Source organism: Zingiber officinale, chromosome 1B (genome assembly GCF_018446385.1).
Source record: "Zingiber officinale cultivar Zhangliang chromosome 1B, Zo_v1.1, whole genome shotgun sequence".
Taxonomy (NCBI): Eukaryota; Viridiplantae; Streptophyta; class Magnoliopsida; order Zingiberales; family Zingiberaceae; genus Zingiber; species Zingiber officinale.
This window is the reverse complement of record NC_055986.1, coordinates 166453931-166465158: the sequence shown is the minus strand read 5'-3', so window position 1 is coordinate 166465158 and position 11228 is coordinate 166453931. Positions and strand designations below refer to the sequence as shown.

Here is an 11228-nt window from a genome sequence, read left to right as displayed (position 1 = left end):
CTGCAAATGGTTTCAGGCTACTTCAAAACTTACCATCACAATTGACCACCAAAGTTCTAATCCATGAGTCTTGTCATTGTGTCGTATAACAACCATATTGTAGCCTATGGGATTTGTATATTAATCATTGCATATGACAGACTTTTTTACACCAGTTCAGGAGTATGCTCCTTTAGTGGTGACCATGTCTGAAGCCGTATGATGGATGGGCTTCCTATAATGCAACTTCCACGCTATGAAATAAATGTTGAATCATGAATGCTTAATTCTATCTGCTAAAGTTGATGATTATGGAGTTCTGCTAATATAGTTGAATTTTTTTAGACTAAACTGTTGTTTTCTAGACATCTAAAAATATATGAGAGGCAATTTATACATGGAAGTAGTAGTTTAATTTCTAAATAACAAGTTTAACACTTGATAGTCGTCATATCATTCTTCATGGAAGAAATTGTCAAGTTGCATTAGAAGCACAAACTCAGTTTTTTGTTGATCAGGAAACCTGAAAATTGACATGCCAGATAATCTTCAACAGGCGTACCTTATAATAACTCCATTCAGTTTTGTCTGCAACTTTATAGGAAAGAGGATTGTCGCTACTAAATGCAAGCTTTGCAGTAGAGAGGTATAGAACTCCCATGGCAGGACCAGTGGATGTTGATAGATAGCAGGCATAGGATTTTTTAAGCTGCTCTTCAGGAAGGGAATCAAAAGTTTGTCAAAATATCTTCTCGTAGCCACCTTCTGCAATCACTTGGGTTCCTTGAGCAATTCATCCCATGGTAGCTTCAACAAAACTAGGTCCTGTGTTCACTGAAGTCGAAATGGAGATTAATAGAAGTGGCCATCAAGATTTCATAAGAAAAGGAAACAGCAAAGCAAAGAATAACTAAAAAATTAGCAGAATAATTCAGCTATATTATCAACAGCAAAATGCTGCCATGTATTTTTAGACAAATCCTCAACTTTCTTCGCCGACTCCCCGAGCTTTTTGCCCCATCTGTTAAGCGCGCTCTTCACAGTCTCCGACGTACCTAACCATTCGAGAACCTCCAGGCAATCAAAAACTAACTTAGAGAAGAAAATCTCGTCCCAAGCAAATACAATAAAGGGGGAAATTAATACTTTTCGATGAGGAAGAGCTGTCCGCGGGCGAGCGATCAATGTAGGGGTTCGACTCAGACGGTACAGCTTCGGGGTTGTCCTCCTCGAGGTGCTCAGCCGACAGGAGGCGATCAACATGGAGCGCAGTCCCCCGTCGCCGGTGGACTGGGCCGCGCCGCTGGTGGCCGAGGGGCGGTTCCAGGAGCTGTGGGATCCGCTAGCGGCCCTGGAAGGGAAGAGGGAGGAAGAGGCTGCGAAAGCCGTCGCAGAGGTGGCGGCTGACGCCTGGCGCAAGCCGTCGATGGCAGAGGTGGTGGCAACGCTCAAGGCGGCGGACTCGCGGGTGGTGCCGCGGCTGCGGCGCCTAGCAGGGTGGGGCCCGAGCAGGAGGGAAGACAGGTCGCCCGGGCCCGGCAAAGCGAGCGTCAGACGTGGCGAGGTCGTAGCGATTCCTATTTCATTCTCTCCGGATGACGTGGCAATCACGTGACAGACAACAATCTTATCCGGTGGTCTCACAACAGTCGAGTCGTCTCTGTTATCGATCTGTCAAATTTTGACATTTTATCCTGCACGAAAAAAAAAAAATCAACTGTACAAATGTTCATTCAAACAATTCTATCGGACTATCAGATCGATCATGTGATATTATCGGTTAAGATTTAAATTTTGATAAAATTAAAATAAATATTTTTTTTATATATTAATCATTATTCTAAAGATTAATAATTATCTATCTCATTAATGGACACCGTTAGTATTTAGATACGATTATTATAATTCAAACCATCCGATCAAAGTCTAACCGTTAATTAAGTCAACTAGAACTAAGAAGTAGAACTAGGCACAGTGAATGAGCCAAATGGTTCAAGAATTTTTTACCATTCAGTTTTCTATTGTTTCCGGTCTACGAACCATAAATACCATAAGAGAGTAGTACAGCACTTAGTTTGTCTGACTCATTGTGTATATAGCCAGCTCAACTCCACTTCATTGAAGTGTACAATACACTGCCCCTCTCTCTCTCTCTCTCTCTCTGCATTTGACCCGATCTCCAAAAACTCAAAACAACGTCATGCGAGAGGTTAATTCGATCCGCCTGCGCAGACACTCCTGGGGTTGATGGGGCCCACCCCCTTCAGTCCTGTGCACGCTGGATCGAATTAATCGTCATGCGGAATGATTCCACGTGTCACCCTGAAGAAGAAAGACTCGTCCCAGATAATGATGAGATGATCAAACCTTTCAACAAGTAATTAAGGACGTAAGATTCGAATTTTAACTACCATGCAGTGCATGAGATTCTCCTCCGGATGAAAAAGAAATCTGACTGTTTGAATGGATCACTGGTAACACTTCCTGATTTCTCCACCGTAGGAAATTTTTCCTAAATCAATCATTTCTAAGATTAATCCGTTCTTCGAACGGGATATCTCAATTAAAAAAAAAAAACAAAAAACTTCATGTGACAGCATCTCTGGAGGCCTGGGGCTGCCATGCATCTTTAAATGGGCTGTTCTGTATCTGACCAGACACTATCAATAAATTCAGATCGATCGAGTATGACAGTTTCAGGCACAGGCACAGGCACAGCTCAAGGATCGAGCTATATTTTCTAAGAAACTATCACCCTATCCTATGAATAGCCATTGGGTATTGGTAGATTGGATCTCTCGCCATGATTATTAAGTCTAACTGAAGATGCTTAGCAATGGCAATAAAAAGTTGCATGGAATAATTCCCCTAGTACTCTTTTAGTACTGCTATTATGTATCTTAATGCAGAAACTGAACCTTCCAAGAGAGGTCCCCCTGCAGCTCCATAGCAGTCAATTGGGTGCTGTGATCCTTCAGCAATTTTATATTTACTGACGCCAATCAGTCAAATGGTAGGACGGTAGGCACTACAAAAGCCAAAAATTGAATTCTTGGCAGCAATAAATGAGGAATAGTGCCCACTCTAAGGTGATTTGTCTTGTTTTTCGGCATGCACAGCTCACTTTTGATCCTCGAAATGATTTTGTTTCATGCCAAAAAAGAACGAGTAATACATTATTTTGCTCACTAGCTAGCATAGCAACTCTCCTCGGAGGCATTTCTGATCTTCAGCATCACTGATTCTTGTTTCTTTTCACGGTTTTAAAAGCCCTGTCTTTGTGTTCATCATCTGCTCGTTTTCCTCCTTTTGCTGGCCGGAGATGGTGCGCCATGACTTGTGGATTGCGAGACAACAGTTGCGTCGTCACTCTTGTAGCTCAGGCATGCAGCAGCATCGAGCACTCCGAATGGGCTTTGTGGCACAGAGGACACTGAGGGGCTAACATTGCCTTTACCTGGTTGTCTTCTCATCAGTACTTTGTTTTCAATTGCTTCCAAACATTTCGACACCTCTTCCTGAGATATCCACAGTGAATTAATCCACAAATCTTTTCTTTCAATCCGAATGTGCACTATTTGTAGGAAAAAGAATCTACCTTTGCTACAAGGGAACAGCAAGACAAGGTGCTCTCAAAATTCACAACCTGAGTGTCTCCCAGAACCGTCAGTGCAATGGCAGCAGCAATTACTGAAGGTCTGAATCCTAAGAAATCAACACCTGCATCCAGTGACTTGACCCTTAATCATTTAATTCAAACCCATCTGTTCTTCCGATGAATCAGAATGTACCTCGAATAGTTGCTAATACGAGTTCAGCAGAATGTGAGAGGGATAGCTTGGAAGGTGCATTGCCACCACTGAATTTGTGAAGGAAGAAATCTATGAACGAGAATGGAGTCACAGTTTGCATTCTCCATTTGAGGGTACTGAGCACCAGAAGCTCCATTCTCTGGATGGTTTTAGCTTCAAACACAAACTTTGCCTCGCCGCCGACCTGTTCCACACAATTCACAGATGGTTAAAACACAGATTTCATGGTAGACTGCTACTTTGAGTTTATATTTCACTCGCCTGTAGATCCAAGATCAAAGGGACTTCAGTTTCCTCCATCTTGGCAGCCAAAGATAGGCAGGCCACTGACAGTAGTTGTGTCATCCAAGACTTGCCTTGCTGAAGATTAGAATTGATAAAAGATTTGAATCATGCATCAAATAAACATCAGAATGCAGGCAGCTGTGGAGATTCTTACTGGAAGCTCATAGGCATTGAGGAACCGATCCAAGTAGTTGACACATAAATAGGCACTCAGTGCTCCAAATTGATAGTAGGCGTGAGCCTGTTCATCAATTCAGAAACTTTGTCAATTCATAATTGAAACTGAAAAAAGAAAAGTTAGAGGAGGATGGAATCAATAGATTAAAATAGGTATAAAAATATGAAGGAAAAGCTATCCTGTAAATTTGCAGTTATGAATATATATCACAAAGAATCTCAGAAGAAAACATATCTGGGTCAAAGAATCCAAACACATCGCTTTAAGGTCATACAAAAAGAATTGTGAATCTCGATGCAACAGATTGTTAAAAAAAATTGTGGTAAAAATAAAATAATGGAAGGATAGAGAGATTTCTTAGTTCTTCGTTTTCTGATTCTTTTTTTTTTCTTAAAAATTAAACAGAAATGTAGGGGGAAATCGATCCACCTTCCACATCCAATCAATAATCTCTCCCCTGACGGCGAGGTTTAATGCTCCGGAGCGCAGCCGCTCGCCGTAGTCCTCCCTCGGAAGGTACTCCATTTCCCTCTCGACCAACAAGCTCAAGCACTCATCTGATTGCAGGGGGAAATCCATGAAGCAATCTCTCTCAAAAACGCAGCTTTTTGGTTCAGGCGCCCAACTAGGGCTCCGCCCGCTCTCCTCCTCCTCATCATCAAATCGCAGGATGCTGCCGTTGTCCTCGGCGCAGAAGAGGATGGATGGAGCGTAGTGAAAGCTTGGACTCATGGCGGAGTGAGATGGAAAGAGATGAACGTGCGTAGCAAGAGGAGCAGTGAAAAGTCCAGCCGGCGGAGAAAAAAATGCCTCTCCTCTTCCTCCTCCCCTCCAAAGGCGACTCCTTTTCGTATAGAAAACCAGTTGTATCCTAATAGGGCTCCAATGGTGAGGCAGAGGGGCAGGAGGAGAGGAAGGTCTCACTGTTGCATAGGGAGGAAAGTAAAGGTTTTGCAGTGTGTGTATGGGAGAGAGAGAAATGGATATAAAAAGAAGCGTCCCAACTGTGGGGGGTTGAGCCTGCATGGCAGGTGTTTAAGGAGGTGATGATGCATCATGGATGACAAAGAAGAAGATGATGACATAATAATGGATTCGTGGCAAAATTTTTGGGTGATAACTAGATTTGCATGATTTTGATTGTCCTAACAATGGAGAAATAATTTGAACTATGAAGAACCCAACCAACACAAACACAAACACGAAAACAAAAGCAAGATGTTGGCCTTTTATGGCTTGCAGCTAGAAGAAATGAAAAAAAAAAGAAGGCATTTTTGGGTGTTTTAAAATAAATTAAAGAAGATGGTCAAGTGACATGAGGAATCAGAAATAATTGCCGTCGAGAGGAAAGAAGGAAATACATTAAATAAATTTTGTTTATTAGAAAGTATTGAACAGGAACACAGCTCACCAAGCAACCACCTTCATCTCGGGCAGTCAAACAGGCTTAAATAGAGGGAAAGGGACGTCTCTTTCGATGGACCTTTTTAGGAAAGAGGAGGGCGTTTCGGGAAAGAAAGATTGGTAAGTGCTGACCATGAAAATTTTAACAGCAGGCCTTTAATTTGCCCTAAACTATTTTTCTTTTATTTCTCTCTTTTCTACCAATTTCTCCTATCATTTTTTACAATAAAAAGTGACATTTAAATCCTTTTTAACAATCTTATTATATAATTAAAACTTTCATTCTATCACGAAATTGATATATAACTTCAATCCATGTCACGTCATGTCAGTGCTCCCATACTAAAGGCATGCATGCATGGTGCATCATAATTCTATTTGTCTCTTTATCTCCAGCCCCTCCCCTCAATTCAATCATATTCAAAACGAGCAAACGAGTATTGGATCTCAATCAGTAATTTGTTTTTGTTTCATCTGAAACAGAAATGGAATTTATGACTGAAAATGTAATACTGAGAAGTGAGAAACAGCGAGGAAGCTGCCTGAGGCTTTTGCTAGGGTTCTTGCAAGCATCTACTTTTTTTCAGAGATGAGGTTCTCCTCCCTGATCTGCAATGCTCTGCTCAAATGCTCCTTTGTTCCCTCACTGTCATTCACTTTAATCCATCTAACTTTTGTGACTCGATTTCCAACATCGCCTTCCCTTTGCATTATCATTACATTTCTTTGTTTAATTGTGATTAAATTCCAAAATGCTTAATTTTGACAGTGCAAGTGAAAGCTCCATAACTACACCTGCGTATACTAAATTGCATGCCCCATGCATTCACGCATGAAACAACTTCACATTGCGTTTTTCAGGACTTGGATCGTTATTAGTTTAGTGCAGTGTCCATATGAGACTTGTTTGGTCATTGGGGTAGTCAAACTGCAGGAGATTAAACAATGGGGACTCGCGCAGAGGCATCCATGCACGATGGGCACGCATGTGCTTCTTTGCGAGCATGGAAATGGTGAAAGTGGTTTTAGTGGGGGTGCATGGTATAGCACACAGCGATGGCTTTTGAGGTGCTGCTACGCTGCTCTCTTTGTTAAGATTTAAATATTTTATTTTATAATATTTATTGAAAATTCTAGTCATTGATAATTTGGCCGAGTCTTAGTTTGTTGGAGTCTTTAGGTATTAAGTTATATGATTTCGTGTATGAGAAAGTGCCTTGGATGATCCTATTATATAGGAGTAATGGTTTAACGTTACGTTGAAGTGTTTTGATATAATGTCTATTTATAGGCTCTTTTTCTTCATCAATTGGAAGAGCATTTTCATTTCAACATACCTCTTATTTTTCTTTGTTGTTGTTTCAGTGCTATCAGAGCCAGGTTCGAAAAAGTAACAATTTTCATCTTGCAACAGCAAGACTCAATGGCGTCTGAAAATAATTTTATGCAAACTGTAATTCAACGTTTTGATGATCACTATGACCATTGGAGTATGCTAATGGAGCATCTTATACTGTTAAAAGAGTATTGGCAAATCATTTGGAATTCAAGCACCGCGGCAGCAGATGCAGTCTTAATCGATGTTCAGAAAATAGAGTTGGAAGGAAGAAAGCTCGAAGACTTGAAGGCAAAATACTACCTTTTTCGAGCAATTGATCATCCCATCTTGGAAACAATTCTTAGCAAAGAAACTTCCAAAGATATTTGAGATTCCATGAAGAAAACAATATCAAGGCTCTACTAGAGTGAAGCATGCACAACTTCAAGCTTTGAGAAAAGATTTTGAGATTCTACAAATAAAGGATGGGGAATCTGTCACCAGTTGTTGTGCCAGAACTATGGAGATTAGTAACAAAATGTGATTTCATGGTAAGAAGATGGGAGATGTCAGCATTGTAGAGAAAATATTACGTTTCCTGACACTAAAGTTTGATTATGTTGTGTGTTCCATTTAAGAATCCAAAGACATAAATGCATTTTTTTTGATAAACTGCAGAGCTCCTTGCTGGTCCATGAACAGAAGATGAACTGAAGTTCAACTTCAGAGGAGCAAGCTTTAAAGGCTTCTATCTCTACTCATTTCTCAAACTCTAGAGGAAGGGACAGAGGTAGAGGTATAGGAAGGGGAAATCGAGGCAATAGAGATGACAGTAGCTATTTCGAAGCCAATGATGGTCATTTTCGGGGCAAAGACAAAGGACAAAATCAAAATTTTGATAAATCAAATATAGAGTACTTTAGATGTCATAAATTTGGACATTTTCGTTTTGAATATTATATTAAGCTACCTGAAGACAAAGAAAAGGAAACGTACACTACAAAAAAAAACAGCTTTACCGACGGAAATTTTTATCCGTCGGAAGAGTCTGGATATTACCGACGGAATATTATATTCCGTCGGTAATGAGATTACCAACGGAATTTTCTAATTCCGTCGGTGATGTGTGTGTTTTTTAAAAATAATAGCTTTACCGACGGAATCTAGATTCCGTCGGTAAAGTCGAAATAAACCCTAACCTGGCCCCTTTACTTTCTTTCCACGTGCGCGGCAGCATCTCCTTCCTCTTCCTCTGTTCTAGCTTCATTTCTTTGTGGCCGCCAGCGTCCTGCTGGCCTTTGTGCTGGCCGGCGCTGCACAGGTTGTCTATCTTGAAGGCCTTACAAAGAGAAGAAGGCCCAGTGAATGGTTGTCTGTTTGTCGAATGAAGCCTCGTTCGATTATAGAAATGTCGAATACCACTCAGGCTACTGATGCATTTCAGAATGACGAAGTTGAGAGACATTCAATTGATACACAACTTGAATCTACATCTCAATTACTTGTTGATATTGTTAATGTCACTTATGAGGAGATAGATGATGGAGAGATGTCCAACAGTGAAAATGAATTGGTACTAACAGAGTCTAGCGATGAAGACTTGGAAACTTTTAATGTTGATTAAATAGTTGCTAATGTAATGTCTGAACTGTACTTTTCTATATAATTTTGTATTGTGTTGCTAATGTTAATGTTATGCATGTGTGCATATATATTTTTGTATTGTGATGTTAATGTTAATGTTAATGTTATTACTAGCTAGTACATGCATGTTATGTTTTTGTGCAGATATATTATTATGGCTGAGCAGCAGGCAGTAGCACCCCGTTGCTACAAGGTTATTAGAGTTGTTGGAGATACGTATGTATTTTTGTTATGATTAATACAAGTTATTAGAGTTGTCGAAGACATGTTATTACTCATATCTATTTTTTTTTCCTTACAGATTTGTTCCTGATGGCCACCGGGTAGCCTCTTATATCACTAGTAAGTTTAAAGAACGAGTATGTGTTTCTGGTACTACATGGAGGCATATAGATCAGGAGATGAAGACTTTTTATTACAATGAATTCGTAGTAAGTAAAATTAATATATTTGGTATTCAATAATATATTTATCTTTTTGTATACTAAAATCTATACTTATAATTGTAGAAAAGGTATACATGGAAAGATGGTCAAAAAGAACAGTTTAAAGCTACATGGAATAGTTATTGTGCTAAACTGTATAGAGACCTTATGTATTATATCAGGAAAAAGGGCACTAGGCCAGCGTATGTTTCGGAGACGATATGGAGTGCATGGACGACCACCTGGGTTGCAGAAAGATGGCGAGAAAATGCTGAAAATGCTCGATCTAATAGGAATACAGAGTCAGGTGGCCCGAGTACCGAAATCGCTCGGCATATGTCAGGATCGAAATCTATTGTTGAGCATGCAATGGATTTGGTAATTTAATTTAAAGCTATAATTTTTAACAATTTTTTATTTTATTATCACATTAGCATGTATAATTATGTCTCAAAATATTTGTGTATGTAGGAGCATGATCTTGCTCGACAGCCCACATGCATGGAGGTATTTCTGAAGACCCATAAGAAGAAAGATGGGTCATTTATCGATACTTGATCTCAGGCCCTACACGTAAGATTATTAACTTTATTTCATTTGTTCATGCATTTCTATTTTGATTAATTTTAATAATTGTTATCAAATTAAATATTGATCAATATTATAATTTTGAACACAGGATCAAATGACAAAAAGAGTGGCACAGGCCTCTCAGCCACCATCAAGGGGAGTCACAGTCTCTATCCACCGACGCGCTAAATGAGATATATTATGATGTTGTCGGTGGAAGGACAAAAAACTCCACCCTCTACGGCCTTGGCTCCCAGGCCAAAGTGGCATTTGATCGTTTGAAGAATCCTAGGGGCCGTGCTAGTTCCTCTTCTTCTAGTGAGGTGCAGTCATTAAGACGCGAAAAGTAAGACCTGGCACTCAACTGAAGACAATGGATGAGAGGATGGCTTCTATGGATGAGTGGAGGGTTGCTGAGGAGAAGAGGAGGACCGACCAGGAAACTCTCTTTGCCAGTATGCGAGAGATCGTGACAAATTTCGCTCACACCCAGACGCCAGATGGTCTTGAGTCCCAGGAGACTCAAGACCCATCAGACCGTGATGATTAGTATGTTTCTAGGTTTGTTCAACTACTATTTAAGTCTTTATTTATCATACAAGTTACGTGTAAAATATATTTGATTATTTTATTCTACTCTGCTCATTTCTAATATTTACATTAATATATGTTTCAGGCGTCAGAGTGTATATATTCAACACGATCATCATCATCATCATTTACTTTCTATCTAGGTATTTATTTTTTTAAATGTAAAATTCATTATACATCCATGTAACATTTCGAATTATAGATCAATATCAATCTCATCATAATTTATTGTATTTTACTTTTTGCAGGATTTTACACTATTAGTTGTTTTTGGAGTATTTGTTATCATGGTATGAATTTATACATTTGTGCATGGAAATACTTTGTTTATATTATGTTTGTTTATATATGTTTTGTTAGAATATGTAAACTGTGATTGAGTTAGTTTATTTGTAAACTGTGATTGTATCTGTGATTGGGTTAGTTTATTTGTAAATTATGATTACATCTGTGTCAGTATTTGTGATTATATCTGTGATTGTGTTAGTTTATATCTGTATTTGAGATTATAGCTGTGATTGTATTTGTGATTATAATTTGTATACATGGGGTGAATGAGAATACAAAAGAAATCTGTCAGTTTTTTTTTCTTTTACTGACGGAATACCGACGGAATATGCATTCTGTCGGTATTCCATATCGTAATATACCGACAGAATTGGTATTTCCGTCGGTAATTTTCGACGGAATTACCAATGCCGTAGGCAATTTCTGACAAAAATACCAATTCCGTCGGCGATTTCCGACGGAAGTCCCAATTTCGTCAGAAATGGCCGACGGAAATAGTATTTCCATCGGAAATGACGATATGAACAGGACCCCCCTCCGACGGAAATTATATTTCCGTCAGAAAACTGGGGCGCCAGGTGTCCGCGTGTTTACTGACGGAAATAGACTTATGTCGGTAGATACCGACGGAAATATTCCCTCAGACTGGAAAATAGGTTCCGACACATATTCTCGCGACAGATTAATATCCGTCGGTAATCTGTCGGTAAGGACCATTACCGACGGAATACCAA

At 39.6% G+C, this 11228-nt stretch overlaps 3 protein-coding genes across 3 annotated transcripts; 1 reads left to right on the top strand and 2 right to left on the bottom strand.

The window, feature by feature from the left end:
- Positions 1-247: 247 nt before the first annotated feature.
- On the bottom strand, positions 248-2927 carry LOC122044498. The gene is made up of 3 exons (XM_042604940.1): positions 2898-2927; positions 1126-1650; positions 248-1034 (listed from the first exon to the last, which is right to left on the bottom strand). The coding sequence occupies exons 1-3, from the start codon at positions 2925-2927 to the stop codon at positions 1017-1019; spliced, it is 573 nt and encodes a 190-aa protein (XP_042460874.1). The 3' UTR covers positions 248-1016.
- Positions 2928-3078: 151 nt separating this feature from the next.
- LOC122018854 (cyclin-D4-1-like) lies at positions 3079-5302 on the bottom strand. The gene is made up of 6 exons (XM_042576335.1): positions 4684-5302; positions 4231-4317; positions 4053-4151; positions 3771-3975; positions 3578-3699; positions 3079-3497 (listed from the first exon to the last, which is right to left on the bottom strand). Exons 1-6 carry the CDS (start codon positions 5278-5280, stop codon positions 3267-3269), a joined length of 1341 nt encoding a protein of 446 aa, XP_042432269.1. The 5' UTR covers positions 5281-5302; the 3' UTR covers positions 3079-3266.
- Positions 5303-8384: 3082 nt separating this feature from the next.
- Positions 8385-9603, top strand: LOC122044482. The gene is made up of 5 exons (XM_042604939.1): positions 8385-8560; positions 8765-8836; positions 8922-8979; positions 9130-9423; positions 9517-9603. Exons 1-5 carry the CDS (start codon positions 8385-8387, stop codon positions 9601-9603), a joined length of 687 nt encoding a protein of 228 aa, XP_042460873.1.
- Positions 9604-11228: the final 1625 nt, after the last annotated feature.